The sequence below is a fragment of the Phoca vitulina genome, unplaced genomic scaffold (genome assembly GCF_004348235.1).
Source record: "Phoca vitulina isolate PV1807 unplaced genomic scaffold, GSC_HSeal_1.0 scaffold8, whole genome shotgun sequence".
In the NCBI taxonomy this organism is placed as follows: Eukaryota; Metazoa; Chordata; class Mammalia; order Carnivora; family Phocidae; genus Phoca; species Phoca vitulina.
In genome coordinates this window covers 54628659-54648121 of record NW_022589711.1, presented here as the reverse complement: position 1 = coordinate 54648121, position 19463 = coordinate 54628659, and the positions used below count along the sequence as shown (strand labels likewise).

General features: G+C 37.3%; 1 protein-coding gene across 1 annotated transcript in view; it reads left to right on the top strand.

Moving 5' to 3' along the window:
• TPRG1 (tumor protein p63 regulated 1) overlaps positions 1-19463 on the top strand; it is a 108298-nt gene that overhangs the window by 21039 nt on the left and 67796 nt on the right. The window contains exon 3 of the mRNA XM_032406237.1: positions 12315-12491. Coding sequence (XP_032262128.1) covers positions 12315-12491 — 177 coding nt within the window. The remainder of the gene's footprint in view (positions 1-12314; positions 12492-19463) is intronic.

Sequence of the window (19463 nt, the reverse complement as noted above, 5' to 3'; positions counted from 1 at the left end):
AAAGAGAGAAGATATGGATTACCAATATCAGAAATGAAATGGGATATCCCTACAGACCCTGCAAACAATAAAATAATAAGTGCAAAAAATAGTAAGTGATTATAGCTAAACACTTTACACACATAAATTTGCCAATTTAGATGAAATGGATCAATTCCTCAAAACACTCAAATGACCACAACTCACTCAGTATAAAGTAGATAATTTCAACAGCCCTATAACAATTAGGAAATTGAATTTGTAATTAAAGCCTCCCCAAAAAAGAAATCTCCAGGCCCAGATGGTTTCACTGGAGAATTCTATGAAATGTTTAGAGATGAATGAGCACCAATTTACATAATCTTTTTCGGAAAATAGAAGAGGAAGAAACAATTCCCACCTCATTCTATGAAGCCAGTATTAACCTGATACTAAATCCAGACAAAGACAGGAAAAAATAAAACTACGAACCAATATCTGTCATGAATATAAATGCAAAAATTCTTATTGAAATGTTAGCAAATAGAAATTAAGCAACATATAAAAATAATTATATATCATGACCAAGTGGGGTTTATTCGAGGAATATAAGACTGGTTCAGTATTGGAAAATTAATCAGTGTAATCCACCATATTAACTGGCTAAAGAAGAAAACTTAATGGTCAGATCAATTGATGCTGAGAAAACATTTGGCAAAATTTAACACATACATTTATGGTAAAAGCTCTCAAAAAAATAATAGAGGGGAACTTCTTCAATTTGATAAAGAACATTTACATAATACCTGTAATTAACAGCATGCTAGTGGGAAAAGACTAGTGTTTTCTTCTTAAGATTGGGAAGAAGGCAAAGGAGGCAACTCTCACTACCACTATTCAACATAGTACTGGAAGCTCTAGCCAGCACAATAAGGCAAGAAGAGGAAATAAAAGCCACACAGATAAAAAAAAAGGAAGAAATAAAAACTGTCTGTAATTGTAGATGGCATGACAATCTTTGTAGAAAAACCCAAGAAATCTACCACAACATTCCCAGAACTAATAAATTACTTTAATGAAGTTGCAGGGTACAGGATCATACGAAATCAGCTATATTTCTGTAGGCTAGCATTAAAGAAGTGAAAACAAATTAAAAGTACAATAACACTTATAATCACTCAAAGAAAGAAATACTTAAGTGTAAATCTAATAAAATATGTATAGGACTTGGCATGCTGATGAAAGAAATCAAAGAAAATCTAAATAAGTGAGAGACATACCATATTCATAGATTGGAAGATGCAGTATAGTCAAGATATCAATTCTCCAACATCTGACCTGTAGGTTTAACATGATTCCTTTTCAAAATCTCAGCAAGATTTTTTGCAGCTGAAAACAATATTATTCTAAAATTTTTATGGAGACAAAGGAATCAGAATAGCTGGCACAGTTCTGAAAATGAAGAATAAAGTGCATCTCACTGACAGCTCCTATTTTTTGCTCTGTGACTTCAGCCCCTGGCCATGGCTGATTGGACAAAGAGGAGCTAATCCATTAGCTGGCCCATGACCCAAAAAGACAGCTCAAAGAAATGCCTTGGACTAAAAGAATTCCTGATCTTGAGCATTTGGACTGGGAGAAACAGCTAGAATGGCTATGAAAGTGGATCTGGAAGTTCAGGTACAGTCAAAATGAAGGAAACAAAGGTCATAGGCAAGGTGAAATTAAAGAGGAACAAACACTGGTAGTAAGCAGAGGGAGCACGGTAGTCAAGAAGGAACATGCGATGTGTGGAGAGACCCAGAAATCATGATATTGACAGCCCCTGAGGGAATAGCTTTTGTTCCTTGAGGCTTTCCAGCTTTCATAAAACCCAACTGTGCAATGGTTCCTGCTCTTGGATTTCTGTGGGATGCCTCAGAGTATTTATATATCTCCTCCTTCTGGGCTTGCCCGATCTGGGCTGTGTCTCCTGTGTCCAAAGAGCTGAACTAACATAGTACAGTCAATAGACATCTCTCCCATTTAAAAAGAATAATACAATGGAGGTGGCAAGAAGTGAGCATTTGTTGTATCTTGTCTCACTGTTCTTTCTTCTCTGCCGCCTTCTCAAAATTAGGCCTTGTTCTTCTGCCAGCTTTTTTGGCTTCTGATCAAGTGAATACCCCAAAGTCAATTCAGGGGAGGAGAGAGCTCCTCAGGGGGTGGGCCTCCTATTAGCCCCTGGTGTGCTGTGGGGGACTTGAGCTATTCAACAGCTATTTAGTCCTTTTGTGGAGAAGAGAGAAGGATGGGGTGTGCCCAGAGCCTTTTCTTCTGTGTAGCTTTTAAAATATCCTCTTACTGATGGTTCTGTGACAGGAAGAGCAAAGTTGCCTGGTTGTGTGGGAAAAATAAATGGGAGAAGCAGCTGGTTGGGATGTATATTGCCTGGGCTGGGGGTCCCAAAAGCTGGATTCTAGTCTTAACTCTGTCACTTAGTGCTAGATGCATGTCGCTTTATTGGGGCTTGGTTTCTCCATCTATAAAGCAGAGGGTAACAACCATTTAATATTAAAAACATTCATCAGTCACAAAGAAACTGTGGTTGTTCCAGTATGGGATGTGGCTTCTGCTTACATCTCCCTCCACTCCCTTACTTGTTCCCTTTGCCTTGGTCATGCCGGCTTCCTTGCTGTTTTATGAAATGTGATGTATCCTGTCTCCGTGCCTTTGCACTAACTCTTCACTTTACCTAGAGACTATTTCCACAGATATTCTCATCTCCCTTTTACCTGGTCTCTATGTTTATGTGTCCATTTCCTTTTGTCTGTGTGCCTTCCTAGAACGTAAGCAGGAGAGGAACAGGGGCTTGTTTGGCTCACCACTATACCAGTAGAGTGTGGAGCATAATAATGGACCAATAAATATTTGTTGGATCATTAAGGGGGATTATTTTTGGACTGGATACCTAGTATTGTTTCTCTAAAGAGATACCTTCCTTGGGGCACCTGGGTGGCACAGTCGGTTCAATGATATCCAACTCTTGATTTTGGCTTAGGTCATGACCTCAGAGTCATGAGATCGAGTTCTGCATTGGGCTCCACACTCAATATGATCTGCTTGAGATTCTCTCCTCTCCCTCTGCCCCTCATCCCTGCTTGTGCACTCTCTCTCTCTCAAATACATAAAGAGAGAGAATCTTAAGCAGTCTCCACACCCAGCACAGAGCCCTACTTGTGGCTCCATCTCATGACCCTGAGATCATGACCCGAGCTGAAATCAAGAGTCTGATGTTAACCAACTGAGCTACCCAGGCGCCCCTGTTGCAAAGGTGTTTAAAGGGAATTTAAAAGAATTCTTCTTCATTGTTTTCTTCTCCTCCTCCTCTTCCTTCTTCATCATCACCATCATCATCACCATCACCATTATATTAATAGCCAATGAAAATTGAGTACTTTATGTGTGCTTTGTATTTTACTAAATGCTCCATAGCACTATTTTAAAAAAAATTCACAACAACCCTATGAGGTATGTGTATATTATTATTATTTTCATTTTAGAGATTTGGAAAAAAGGATTTTAGAAAAGATAAGTAACTTTTGCAAGATCTCACAGCTAGCAAGGGGCAGAACTGCATCTCTAACTCTGGGCTGTGTGATAGGAAGCCCACCACTGCTCAGGAAACTAGCACTTGAAGTGTACCATGAAATGAAGACCCATTTGTGATTAAAATGAGTCTTAAGCTCACAGGAGTATTGACAAAACTACTGGCCAAGTGCAGTTTGTCTTCGGGACAGGGACATAAAAAAATAAATTAACATTCACAAAGCAATTTCTCTGTGCCAGGGCTAGGTTGGGACTATGACATAATATAATGATTCCTTCTGGTTAGTTATTTTGGCTGGGAGACTAAGAAGCAGAAGAGGTTCACTCCTGGAGTTTAAAGAACTTTTGATAAAGTGAGGGTGGTCGTGATTAGTTATTTGCATTGGGAAAGTACTCCTTAGAAATACTCTGTAGCTTTCCACTCTGAAAAGTTGAGTAAGTCCACAAATCTTCCAGTGCCACCTACAAATTCTTTGGGTTTAGGCTCAAAATGGTTCCACCTCAGTGCCTGAGAGATCAGCTCCTGAAAATGTTTTGGTCTTTTAAAACCTTCTGCATCTGGATAGCTTTTAGAAGGAGAGATGCCCAGGATTCCATCTCAGCGATCCTGAGTCAGAATCTTCGTGGGTGCTACCCTCCCTTTTTATGGTAATTCTGTTTTCATGATTTTCATTTACATACTGTGCAAACACGTGTCTTCCAACAAATCATTCTGTGCATGTCGCTCTGCGTGTTTGCACATGCTGTTCCCTCCATCTAAAATTAATTAATCTGCCTTCCGCATCAAGCTATTTAAAAAGCTTCTTCAAGCACACTTTATCCAGAGCCTTACCTCATTTCCTCGGTGGTCTTAAATGCCTTCCAGTAGAGCAGAGTGGTTAATCAAAAGCATGGTTTCTAGAGGCAGACACCCTCTAGAACTGTAGTTCCAGAATTGGGCAAGTTATTTCACCTTTTTATGTTTTAGTTCCTCATCTATAAAATGGGGAGAATGACACATCCTCACAGGATAATGTGAGCATAAATGAAGTAATTTATACGAAGAACTTAGACCAAAACCTTATTCAAAGTAAGCATTAAATCAATGTTAGACATTAACTGGGATTTCCATAGCACTGTATACAAATTTCCATGTTATTATTTATCACTCTATACCACAGTACCTGATTTATGTTCTCCCACATTAGATTATAAGCTTTTAAGGACAGGGATAATTATAGAGGACTTTATAGTCTGAGGACCTACATAATGTCTTTAATAAAGCACAACTGATCCTTGAACAATGAAGGGGTTATGGGTGCTGAGCCCCCACCCCTGTAATCAAAAATCCATCTATAATTTTTGACTCCCCACACTTTACTAAGAGCCCACTGTTGACTAGAAAGCTTACCAATAACAAAGTCAATGAACACCTATTTTGAATGTTATATGTATTATATACTGTATTCTTACAATAAAGTAAGCTAGAGAAAAGAAAATGTTATTAAGAAAATCAAAATACTGGGGCGCCTGGGTAGCGTAGCCGTTAAGCATCTGTCTTCAGCACAGGTCATGATCCCAGGGTCCTGGGATCGAGTTCCATGTCGGGCTCCCTGCTCCATGGGAAGCCCGCTTCTCCCTTTCCCAGTCCCCCTGCTTGTGTTCCCTCTCTCGCTGTCTCTCTCTGTCAAATAAATAAATAAAATCTTTAAAAAAAATCAAAACACATTTACTGTACTGTACTATATTTATCAAAAAAAAATCTGCATATAAGTGGACACACAGTTCAAACCTATGTTGTTCAAGCATCAAGTGTATAGACACTCAGCAATATTAATTGATTACATGAAGAGATTTCATTTCCTTCCTAATGAATGGTGGTTTGGTAAAGAGGAGAGAATAAGGGTTTAAAGTGAAACATACCTTGGATGAATCCTGGCTGTGTTATTTGGAGCAAGTTAGCTTCTTGTGTTAGTCAACTTAGGCTGCTGTAACAAAATGCCCATAGACTTGGTGGCTTAAACAACGGACATTTATTTCTCACAGTCCTGGAGACTGAGAAGTCTTCGATCAAGATGCCCACAGATTTGGTTCTCAGTGAGGGCTCTCTTCCTGGCTTGCCTTCTCATTCACATCCTGGCGGGAGGAAGTTCTGTTTCTTCCTCTTCTTTTTTTTTTTTAAGATTTTATTTATTTATTCCTCTTCTTATAAGGACAGTAATCTCATCATGGGAGCTCCATCGCCATGACTTCATTTGCACCTAATCACCTCCCAATGGCCCCACCGCTTACTACCATCATTTTGGAAGTTAGGGCTTCCACATTGGAATTTTGAGGGGAAATAAATATTCAGTCTGTTGTACCTCCCTGAGTCTCCGCTTCCTCACCTGTACTCATCCAGACTGTTTGATGAAGATTGAAACAGGTAATATTTGTATAATATCTGGCAAAGTACCTGATCCAGAGAAGACCCCCAGTAAGTGAAGGCTTTTGATTATAACCTAAGATAAATGCATGGCAGAATTATTCATATGCATGCAGATCTCAGAATTGTCATATATGTATGTATATATATATATATATGGATATACATACATATACACATACACACATATAAATTATATATATATGTATAGTTTCCTAAGTAAAGCTCATTGTTTATAGTTTTATTATATTTTTTAGAACTCAAAAACTCTGTTGTTTTCTGAGGGGAAAAAATGGCCATTGTTTTCACTTATTCAGGAAAAAATAGTCTTTGTGGATACATGAATGGATGTTTCTAGGTCCATCCTGTCTATGTTTTATGGGGACACTTTGTCTATCCTACAAGGGTATACATTAAGGAAGTGTTAAAAAAAAAAAAACAACTTAATACTCCTGAAAACTTTTTCCATGTGTTCATTCCAAAGAATCATTCCTGTTTTTCAACTTGTGCTTTTTCAACACAGAGATCTCATACCTAACGGCAGGAAATGAAGTGTTGATCAAAGAACATTCTTCAAGGGCATCAAATAGATAGATGCCTGGGGTTCCTTTTCCTCAGCCCTGTGAACAGTGGGCTGGGAATCTAGAGACCTGAGTCTGTGGATTTGTGTTAAAATTATAAAATCTCATCACACCTTTGGGTGCCATATTAGCTCTTCTCTACATGATTTCATCTCACATCTTAGAGAATTGTGTATTCCTTAAGAGCAGAATACTCTTCTCACTATTCCCAGTAGCCACCACAGAACTTGGAATATGCCTGGCTCTGTGGGGTAGTAGGGAGAAAACCAAACCACAGGAAGTCAGGTCAGGGGATTTGAGAACAAAGAAGGTTTGTGGGCATCGGGTTTTTATTAGAATACTGTGTTTACTTGGAGGGTCCCCTATTTTAAACAAATTGGAGAGGCCCCAGGAAAGAATAACCAAATGACTGAAAGAATTTAATGTGGATTATTTAGCTAAAGGTTTTTTAAGACTTCACTTAACTCAGGGGGAGGGAAATTGCTTTGCTTCAATGCCATGCATTTTTCATCTGTTTATGTTTCAAGAGCAGACCCAAATTGGATTCTCTTCAGGGCCTGGAACCCAGTGGGTGCTCAGGGAATATGTGTGGAATGAATGATTCAGTGTTTTCCTCCTGGGTTGCCGATTTCTGGCTAGCCAAGAAACTGTCTTCCTCTTTTAAGGTCTGGGCTATGCTAAGAGGCTGGAGGGGCACACGAAGGAAGATGGATTTGTTAACCAGGTATAGTCACTCTATTCAGTATTAGGGAAGCTGTTTCTACTGGCTGGTGGGTGGGTGTGTGTGTGTGCGTGCGCACGCACGTGTGCTTGTCTATAAGTATGGTGGAATAATGTTAGAAAAAAACATTTTTGGAGGAAAATAATTTCAAAACCACAAATTGATGTGACACAGCCTTAAAAGAGCAACTGAAAGTATTGTTAGGGGTAGGGCTGTGGCCACTGGGAAAGCGTCTGGATGGTTTGAGTGACTGGATGGGAGCCCTGGAAACTTGCTCTGACAGGTCGCTGGTCATTGCTGGTTCGCTGTTGCCCTCTGCTGGCAAAACTGTTGTCATCCCAGGAAACCACAAATCTCACGGAGTTCCTAGATTCCCTTTTATACTGGGGTGTCCTGGCCCTTCATCAAATAGGGAAATGCCGCTAGTGCTGAGGAACAGCAGTGGCAACAGGGGATGCGACAAATCCTCCGTCAGGAGACACCGGGTCTCACAACTAAGAGGATGAATCTTATGGTTTTAGTTTTTCATGCTCTGCTCACTTGCTAAGACCATGATCTCTCTTGGCTCTGTGTTGGGCATAGTGAGGGGACACAGACAGGACTAAAACACCTCTCTACACTAGGGTGTCTCTCATCAAATGTGGGGCAACAAGAGGATATTCTGGAGATAGACATCACTGTAATATAGAGCAGATTGTGACTTGAGCCACAGCTGAGGCTCTGATAAAAAGCTTGTGTGTATTTAATGCAAAGAAAGAGGACATCTACTTTGTGGGGGGTGGGCTGGAGACTGGTGAGGGTGAGTCTCCATGAAATAGATAGCATTTAAACTGGGGACTTGAAGGATAGGTGAGATTATTTTTTTTTTAAAAAGTATCTCTTTATCATAAAAGTAGAATATGTTCATGGCCAAAAGAAATTAAACACTGGCTAATAAAAGCATGAAAAGAAATGGAAGTCATTTGAAATCCCAGCACTCAGAAATAATCACTGTTACCATTTTGATCTATGGATTTGTTGTTACAAAGTTGGAAGTATACTGAAAGTAACATTTTGTATCCTCTCTTTCTGACTTTTAAGGCATGAACATTTTCCCAATGTTACTGATTAGTTTTTGAAACTGTGCTATTTTATGGGGGAGTATTTCAATGTGTAAACGTGAGGATAGGATTCCCAAACAGCATGAGCCAAGGCATATGGCTTGCACAGCACAAGGATTGTTCATTCTTTACTAATTCATTTCAGAAATACTTTTTGGACACATGCAACCTTGGAGACACGATGTGAAGAACTGACTGTCTTTGTGGCATTTATAGTATAGGAAAGGAGGCAGACGCTAATTAGGTCATCATAGAAATAACTGTAAAATTGCATCTGGGATAAATACTATGAAGGAGAAATGTGTGGTGTTATGTAAGTGTACATTAGGAAGAACAGAAGTAGTCACAGAGGTCTGGGAAAGCTTGCCTGAGTAAGGAGTAATTGAGCTCAGCACTATAGCAGTTAGGTAAAGAATCTCAGGAAGAAGCAGCATATGAAAAGTCGCTTTAGTAGGAGTGGGCGTGTTAAATGCAAGAAACTGAAAGATCAAGAAGAATGAGTGCAGAGTCTTGGCCTGGGATGAGGTTGAAGAAGTAGGTAGGGCTTGACTGTGGACAGCATCTTAGACCAGGTGAAGAACTTTTGTCATTTCTTAGAAGAGCTCTGGAGAACTGTTGAAATGTTTGAAGCCAAAGTGGAGAGGTGGGGGCCAGATTTGTTTTTTTCAAAAGGTCCCCCTCATTGCAGTATAGTGGAGAGGTTAGGAGGGAACAAGAGTAGATGTAGGTAAAATGGGTCTAGGTGACTAGTAGTCCAAACCTAGTAAGAGGGTGATTGAAATAGTTTAAGCAGGAGATGAGGGAAGACTGGATCGGGGTGGTGAAGGTCAAGATGGAGATAAGTGGGTGGTGTTGAGAAATATTTTTGGAGTCAAATGTTTAGGACCTGGCAGGTGAGGTGAGGAAAAGGGAGAGTTCAGAATGACTCCCTCCTAAGTCTCTGGCTTGCATAACTGGAAGGAGGGTTCTTTTCCAAGATTGGGAACACTGGAGGAGGAACAAGGTTTGAAAGGGACAGTGATAGGTGTTTTCTCAGGGGAAAGGTTTCCCAGAGAGCACAGTCCCAGGAGTGGTATATATCATCACATCAGCTCCTTCCAGAAGTGGGTTTTATCACATTCTCATACCAACTGAAGGACGCTCTATTTGGAGGTGGATGGTATTGGGAAAAAAGCCAATACCATGGCTGGGTTTTGTGTCTCTCTACCTTGTCTTTAAAATGAGGGTAATAACATCCAGTCCAAAGGGTTGTTGTGAGGATTAATAGGACCATCAATATCCAAGGACTTTGTAAATCTCCACAATATGTTACTGTTACTCCTATCCCTATATTTGTTGTGGATATTGTTGCCAACCCGACTTCAATTATGTTAATATTGGGAATATGAAATTCAATGTTTTTTCCATGAGTTATTTGGGGAAAAAGGTGTGATTGAAGTCTAAATAAATACATATACCACCCAGGAGCTAGAGATGTGGCCCCAAACTATTTATAAATCTGTGTGTTTACTTGAATTCAGACTTTCCCGACATGTAAATTATGCAGAATCTGTGTCACAGCAGAGCACTCTGTGTTCCTAAAAAGAATTCTCTTTTTTCCCAAATCCTTTACCTTTTAAAATAAATCTCATTATGGAGTGCTGACATTTTCAGTAAAACCATTCAACCAAAAGCTGTGGTTTTTTTAGACTAAAACCAAGTCTGGTTTATTAGGCAGCAGCTTTTTAACTTGCTGCTAAGTAGATGCAAGCTATTTAGAGAAATTTATGTAGATATCTGATAAGACATTTCAGAGTCCCCGGTGTCTTTCTGACTAAGACTGAGAGTGTTAAACAGATTATCTAGAATTCCTTCCTTTTCTCTGTGCATCAGGAGTTGAGTATGGCAGTGTTATTGGAGTGGATGGACACAGTCAAACCAGGATTTAAACCAGATCTCTCAGACTCTACACCATATTCTACTATCTGCTATCATATTATAGTTGGCTGACTTCAGATGTGACTTTCTTCAAAGGGTTGTGGGGGATGTAGAACTAATACTTATATCACCTCATGGCCGCCATACAATAGGGCCTCTCTCAGTGATCCCAGCCTTCTTGTTTTTCCCTTTTCCGCTTTTCTCTCTTTTCTTCTCTTTTATCTTTTTTCTCTCTTTCACACGTCTACTGTTCCTTGCACTGATTTAACTCCTGACTTGTCTTACCTGTCTGTGTTTAGGTTATGCTGTACTAGGGGATGGCATATATCTGGATTACCCAAAATTCCTTTGTGACTCAGGTCCCTGCCACTGATAATGATAGCTGATTTATAGAGCACTGATTGAGAATCATTTCCCCTGATCCTCTCCCCAAACTTAGATGAGTGCTAGTATTGTCTCCATTTCACAGATAAGGAACATGAGCCAAAAACAGGTCAAATATCCTATCTTACAGAGTTAGTAAATTATAGAGCTGGAAGATTTCACCCCCACCCTCATCTAGCCCAACAACCTTCAAAATTTTTGATTAGCACTCATTTATTCACTCAACAGACACTTATTTAGTGTAGGCTATTTGACAGGAACCAGATAGAGTGAGTCGCCCAACGGACACAGTCTCTGCCTTCATGGAACACACACACACACATGCAAACACACACACACACACACACACACACACACAAGATACTGAGCTCATACTGACTGGCATTGTCCTCCCCTCTGTACTATGGTGTCCATTCTGATCAGTCAGTGTCCACATGGTACTTACTTCTAAATGTTTTACATATCATTCCTTCTTAACAAAAAGCAATGGGTTTGGATGCTTTGAGAGAGCATGATAGAGAGCCAAGTTTATACAGAAACTGAAGAAATACTCTTTGCATGAGGCATCTGACTATGATTTGGACAGTTAAGGTTCTTAGCCTGCTGTGAGATAATGCTATAGTCCATAGGTAATGGATTTGCTCCTAAGATCAAGGAGATGCTATTTAATAAAATAAACAGGGGAGTGATGTCATTCTGTTCGTATTTTAAAAATAGCACTGTGGTTACTCTGTGAGAATGGGTGGGAATAGGATGCCCATTCTGTCTTTACATTAGATTGATTCTGTGTAGTGAGGATTCAGGTATGAATCAGTCACAGATCATCCTCTTCAAGTCTTTTAGGGAAAACAAAATGTGTACTGAAATAATTCTAATAAAACTCATGAGTGCTATATCCTAAAGACTATAGTAGATAGACAGCAAAAGTGCTGTGGGTGAGAGGATTTACAGACCCTGTGCACTTCCTTCTAACCAGACACCACTGTTTGGATTTCTTCTTGTTTTCTCTGGTGGAGATTCTGTTGAGTCATAATTTTCCATGCATGCCCTGAAAGGGTCTCAAGGCCAAAGCAAATCAATATAGTAAACACTTATCTAGTGTCTACTTTGTCCTTGGCTCATAAGAACACCACTACACTTGTTCAAGGATATCATAGGATGAACAGATGCAGTGATGGCTTGGGGATCAGTGCACCTGTGTTAGTCTCCATTTTACCTCCACTCAGCAACATACCTTTTGGGGATTAGAAAAGACAAGTGTGTAGTGAGTAAGGTTTGTGGTAAGAATTGAGTTAGAAACATAGATGTTTTGGTGTCCTTGGAGGAAGATGAAGGCTTTCTAGCGAACAGGGAAGATGTGAAGGAACACGAATCAGGTGGCTGCCAACATGATACAAACTTGTCATTCTCCTCATGGATCCCTTCATGGGTACTCATCTCTGGAATCATGTATTTTCTGCAATCTTCCATCTTCCCTCCTCCCTTGGTCATGGAACTGGACTGAGAGAGAGAGGATGGCATTAGGTATTCCTCAACCCCTCTTCTGAGGTGATCAAAGCTCCCTGTTTTCTGTGTTAGTAGGGATGTTTCAGTGAGTGCCATTATCTCTAACTTGGAAAGACCATGACATCAACTCTTCTTTTCTGTGATAATTCCTACAGGATAGACCACTGGAACAATGAGAAGGAGAGGATTTTGCTGGTCACGGACAAGTCTCTCTTAATCTGTAAATATGACTTTATCATGCTCAGCTGTGTGCAGTTGCAACGGATTCCCCTGAGCTCTGTCTACCAAATCTGCCTGGGCAAGTTTGTCTTTCCTGGGATGTCACTGGACAAGTGAGTGTGATGCCTTAACTTTGGAAAAGTGGTTCGGTGGGGGTATGTCATGTAGGGAATCAATCACAAAGTTCAGTTTAGAATGGTAAGCTGGGTGAACCCAAGGGAGAAAAGTAAAGCTCTACAGTTGAATTCATCAATTATTGAGTTTCTACTCTATGTTGGACACCAGGGATACAACTTTAAGTAAATTTGTACTTTAATATGAGAACATGAGAAATAAATAGTTGAATGTAAGATGGAAAGAGCTGTGGGTGCATGGAGGAAATATTCTCAACCTAATTTGTGTGGCAGAGAATCAGAGAGGCTTTCCTGGAGAAGGATTTGAGCCTATATTTGACATTGGGTGGGAGTTGGCCAAAGAAGGAGAACAAAAGTTTAACATTCCAAGCTGAAGGAACAGCACAGCCAAAGGAGTAGAGGTGGAAAAAGTGTAATGCTTTTGGAAATTGAAATTATTCTGTAAAGCTGAGTGGACAGAATCTATGATGGTTAATAGCTCTTAAAAGAAGTCTCTTTGAGATCTTCCCTAGGAGCTTAGTGGAGATGACATCAACTATCTCAGAGATGTTGACATTCACCAAGATACCTGATGAGATCTATAGAAAAGGGTTGCTGAACTAAGCTCTTGCTATGGTCTTGGAAGGAACTGCCTTTCCTAAATATTTTATATTTAAGCCAGAAGGAGAGCCTTTGAATGTGAGCTTCTCCCATTGGTGAGCTCCTTGAGGGCAAGTACATTATGTTTGTTTGTTTAGTTTTGTATCGTTGAACACCTGGCCTTGGCCTGGCACATAGTAAGAGCAGGAAAACCTTTCTACGATGTTGAAAAAAGCACAGTTCAATCAAGTGGTTGGTTTCCTTACAAAAAACACACCATATCAAAGATCTGTTTTTTAATTTACTTTTCATGGATGTAAGATGCAACAAATTGATTTAGTTTGCTGAATTTTTGAACTGGTGGATTTTTCAATTATATAAGCAATTGTAAATATATTTTTAAACATCTTAAAATGTTTATTTTCAGGAAATCTCTCTCTCACCCTAGACTCTCAGTTCTCAAGCATTATCTCCCTAGGTAATAGCCAATAATTACATGTTGTTGTTGTTGTTTTAAAGAAATAATGTGCAAATATACAAGAACACAAATGTTTTTGTATGTATTTATGTGTATTTATACATATTTGTAAGTATATATCTGTATGTGTACATTTATCATAAATTATTTTACCCAATGGGAACACATGTCATAAACTGTTCTGCCTCAAGATATTTTACCCAATGATATACCTTGGAGATTTTATTATATAATCATATAGATCAACCTCAGTCTTTTTAATAGTGCAGAATATTTTATTTGAAAGCTAATCTATTTATCCAGCCCCTCATTAATGGATATTTATTTTTACCTTTGCTATTACAAACAATGCTGCTATAACTATTCTTATGTATAGGAGTTGGCACAGATATAAAAATGTATCTATAATGTAAATTCCTGTAAGTGGAATTACTAGGTCAAAAATCTTGTGAATTTTAACTAATAGATGTTGCCAAATTGCCTTCTACACAGGTAACACCAATTTACACTCTATATTATTATAAAGTGTATTATAGAGTGTATTATATTATTTATACTTTACACAAAGTATACGAGTATCCTTTTCCACATATCTTCACCAATATCACACATTATGAATCTTTTCTTGCTTTGCCAGTGAGATAAAGAAAAACATCTCATTTTTGTTTTAATGCCCATCGCTAGAAGTTGAAGGGAGCTGAGGGTGTTTTTCTTGTGTTAGAAAGCCATTTTATTTATTTTTCTGTGAACTGCCTATTTATGACAACGACCCATGTTTTTTCTATTAGGATATTGAATTTTTTCTTATTGATTTGTAAGAGCTCTTTATCTGTAAAAGAATTTGGCCTCTTGGGGCGCCTGGGTGGCTCAGTCGTTAAGCGTCTGCCTTCGGCTCAGGTCATGATCCCAGGGTCCTGGGATCGAGCCCCACATCAGGCTCCCTGCTCCACGGGAAGCCTGCTTCTCCCTCTCCCACTCCCCCTACTTGTGTTCCCTCTCTCACTGTGTCTCTCTCTGTCAAATAAACAAATAAAATCTTAAAAAAAAAAAAAAAGAATTTGGCCTCTTTTCTGCCTTATATATTACAAATATTTTTCTCAGTTTGTCATAGCTCTTATTTATAATGCTTTTTTTTTTTTTTACTTTCTTTGAATTTTAGGTTGTCAAATTTATCAGTCTTTCAAATCAACTTTCTAAGTTTACTTCTTTTTGTGGAAGACTTTCTTCACATTGAAATTACAAAATATATTCCAAGTTTTATTCAAGTGTTTTTATAATTTTATTTTTTTAAATAGTTAAATTTGCATTTCATCTAGAATTTACCTTAAGTGAGGAGGAAAAAGATATGGAACCAGCTTTATTTTTTACCTAAATGGCAGGTTAGATTTCTCAGCATCATTTGTTCAATACTGCATCTTTTCCTCTTTATCATATAACCTTTATCATGTGTATTTGTCTTTATTTCTGGAATCACCATTCCATTTATCTGTTTATTAAAGTACAAAGTGGTTTCCATTATTATAATATTTTATTATGTTTTAATATCTGATAGTTACTCCTCTGTTCTTTTTAAGATTTTTTAAAAAGAATTTATGTTTATTTATGCATATTTACTTTTCTTCAGCTTGCTTAATTAAAAAAAATCCTATTTTTACTAGGATTCTCAAATATTAAATCAACCTTGCATTGTTAAGATAAACACATTTAGTCATGATGTTTTGTTCTTTTTACACATTGTTGGATTCAGTGTGCTAATATTTTATTAAGGAGTTTTGTGTCTATGTTCATGAGAGATATTGGTCTATTATTTCACATTTGCAATGTTTTATAAACATTGGGTTATTTCATAATTCTTTGATTTTGTGTTAATTTTGGTAAATTTTATTTTTCAAGGAATTCGTTACATTTACTGACATTGTTGTATTTGAAAGTGTAAATTTGTCAGTAACATTCCATTTTTACCCCATTAATGTGTATAAGATATTTAGTGATATCCCTTTTCTTTCCTGATTTTGGTGCTTTGTGTTTTCTCTTTTTCTGTCAATGGACCTGTCAATATTTTTGGTTTACAAGAACATGCTTTTCATTTTGTTAATTTTCACTATCATTTGATTTTTATTTTGTTGATTTCTGCTCTTTGATTTATTATTTTTTCCCATTCTCCTACTTACTTTCGGTTTACTTTTCTTTTTCTTTTTTTTTTTTTTTTAACTTCTTAATTTGAAACCCAAGGGCATCAGTTTTAGGCCTTTCTTCTTTTCTGATATGAGTATTTAAAGCTCTAAATTTTCTTCTAAGGACTGCCTTTACTGGATCTCACAGATTTTGATATGTTGTGCTTCTATTATCATTCAGCAAGAAGTAGTCTCTAATTTTTCTTGTGATTTCTTCTTTGAACCATGAATACTTTAGAAGTTGTATTGGCTAATTTCCAAATATTTTGAGTTTTCTTAAGATTTTAATATTATTTAATTTTAATGTAGGGAACATACAGCCTTGATTTTAATCTTTATAAATATATTGAGACTTCTTTTACTGATTGAATGGTAGTACATCTTTGTGAATGATCATGTTCATTGGAAAATAATTTTGTATGTAGTTTTCTATAAATATCAATTAGTTCATTATGTTTGACAGCATTGTTTAGGTTATCTGTATTTTTACTGATTTTTGTCTAGCTTTTTATTGGTTATTGAGAAAGGAGTGTTGAAATCTACTATAATCATGGGGTTTTCTTCTTGCCTCTATAATTTTATTATTTTTTGCTTCATGTATTTTGGGAGTCTGTTATTATGTACATATACATTTATGATTAATATGTCTTCCTGAAAAATTGAGCTTTTTTTCATTATGAAATGTTTGTTCCTCTATCTCTAGCAGCATTCTATGTGTTTAAATTTATTTTTATATTTAATATTATTATATCCACTCCATCATTTTAATACTTATTTTTTTGCATAGTAAATCTTTTTTTAATCCATTTGCTGTCCACGTCTTTGTATTCAAAAGACATTTCTTACAGAGATCACATAATTGAGTCATGCTTTTAACCCACTCTGATAATCTCTGCCTTTTAATTGGAATGTTTAGTTCCTTTACATTTTATATAATTTAATCTGATTGAAGTTGAGTCTACCTATTATTTGTTTTCTGTTTCCCCTTTCTAGTTTTTATTCCTGTATCATCTTTTCAACCACCTTTGTAATTATTTAAATCTTCCTAATTGAATTTTAATATTTCTGTTGGCTTTTTAGCTGTAACATTTTATATAATTTTGTGGTTGCTTTAGGCAGAGTTTCTCAACATCAGCACAGCTTACATTTTGGGCAGGACAATTCTTTGGTGTGGGAAGCTGTTCTGTGCATTGTAGGATGTTTAACAGTAACTCTGGCTTATACCCACTAGATGCCAGTAGTACCCTGCTTCTGTTATGACAATCGTAAAATGTCCCCAGACATTGCCAATGTACCCTACAGGCAAAATCACTCCATATTGAGAACGATTGCTGAAGGAATTATAAGTATTTAATTTTTCACAGTCTACTTAGAGGTAATATTGTAAGGCTACACTTCAAACAGAAACCTTGTAAACATATTGTTCCAGGAATGTAAATGTTGGATATGGTATAATAAAGTTGGTGTGACCACAGGAGAAAATGAGAAAGCAGCTTAGAAGAAAGAAGTTTATTATAATCACAGGTCCACGATAGGGAGTCACCATATGCCCCCCTGGTCAGGAGGCTGCAAGGGCAGGAGTTACGAGAAAACTTAGACCATGGCCTTTACTGGAGTTTCCACAGGAAGGGCAAGGCCTGACCGGGTAATCAATTTGGGGATTGGCTAGTTTTAATAATTTTGGTGGACTTTAAGCCATATGGGTAATCCATTGTTTCTTAGTACCTGACCCTGGATTGATTAAGGCAGAAGAATGTTGCCTCGTGGCGTTTATGGACCAGATAGAAGAGGTATGGTTCTGGGTTGTTTTTTATGCATATCAATGGCGTGCTCTGGGTTGGGCCCTTTGCTATCTCTAAGAATTGGCTAGCCCCAAGAGGGGCAGTCTCTCCCCAGACAGAAAGGCTTCCTTAATATGTCAAAACATCATAATATACATTAAATATATACCTGCCTACATACATACACATGTACAATATGCATGTAGCAGTATTTACACCCCCCCCTCACTGACCTTCATGGTGCAGTTGTCATGCATATTACTTCTATGTGCATTTTAAAACCCACACAATAATGTTACAAACTTTGCTTTAAGAAATTATATGTGGGGCACATGGGTGGCTCAGTTGGTTAAGTGTCTGCCTTTGGCTCAGGTCATGATCTCAGGGTCCTGGGATAGAGCCCCTACATCAAGCTTCCTGCTCAGTAGGGGCAGGTCTGCTTCTACCTCTCCCTCTGCCCCCCCACTTGTGCTCACTCTCTCTCCTCTCAAATAAATAAATGAAATTGTTTTTTTAAAAAAGAAGCTATATGTATTTCAAAGAAATTAGGATATATAATTGTATTTTGTATTTAAATAGATATTTTCATTTCTGATATTCTTCACTTGTTCCAGAAGATTTAGATTTCTTTTTGATGCCATAATCCATCGATATGAAAAATTAATTTTTACTATTCCTTGTACTGTAATCTGGTGATATATATACTTTAAATATTTTTATTTAGCCTTCATTCTTGAAGAACATTTTCTTTAGTTAGGGAATTCTGACTTGACATTTTCTTTTCTTTCAGCACTCTGAAGTTGTTGTTCCACTGTTTTCTGGCCTCCGTAATTTCAGAAGAGAAGTTCACAGTTACTTGAATTGCTATTCTGTGTAGTCTCTAGCTGCTTTCACATGTTACTTTTATTTTTAGTTTTCAGAAGTTTGACTGTGATGTGTCTGAGTATGTGTGTGTGTGTGTGTGTGTGTGTGTGTGTGTGTGTGTTTAATCTTGTTTGGGATTCCCTGAGCTTCTTGCATTTAAAATTTGTGTCTTTCAACAAATTTGGAAAATTTAGGGTTATTACTTTTTAAAACTTTTTTTGTCCCATTCTCTGTGTTTTTGTTTTTGTTTTTTTTTCTGATATTTCAATTATATGTATAACAGAAATTTGGTATTATCCTACAGGTATCTGAGTCTCTATTTTTTCCTAGTCTCTTCTCTATCACATTTTCAGATTGGCAATTTCTATTGATGCAACTTCACATTTACTGACATTTTCCTTTGTCATTTCATTCTGCTATTAAGTCTATCAAGTATTTTTTTTTATTTCAATTGTTCTTTTTGTTTTAAAACATCGATTTAGTCCTCTTTTATATTTTCTATTTCTCTTAAAAGACTTCATGTATTTTCTTTTCTTTATGGGTATATTTTCTTTTATCTTACTTAGTGTAATTACAATAATTACTTCAAAGTTCTTCCTGATAGTTCCAACTTATGGGTCATCTCAAGCTTATGGGGCATCAATGGATTGCCTCCATTGATGGTCCTTTTTAAGGATAGGTCATATTTTGTTGGTTCTTGGTATACTGATTACTTTCAAATTTATTCCTCCTGGCATTGTGGGGATTTCCTTTATTTGCCCTCTAAAGCCATAGGTAGAATTTTTATGGGGAGGAAGATGGGTCTGGGTCTTTAGGTTTGTTTTTTCTATTTTGTGCAGAATTTCTAGTTGTTATCTTTAGAAGAGCTAGTCCGCTGGGCATCTATGCCTAGATATTGAATTTCTATGAATGCTTTTATAAAAAGCATCTTTGGAGATATTATTTATTTTTCTCCTTAGATCTAATTAATATCATGGGTTATGTCACACATTTCTTAATACTGAAACATTTTTGTACATTCAAGGTACAAATCCACTTGGGATTATTATGTTATAATTTAATATTCCATTGAATA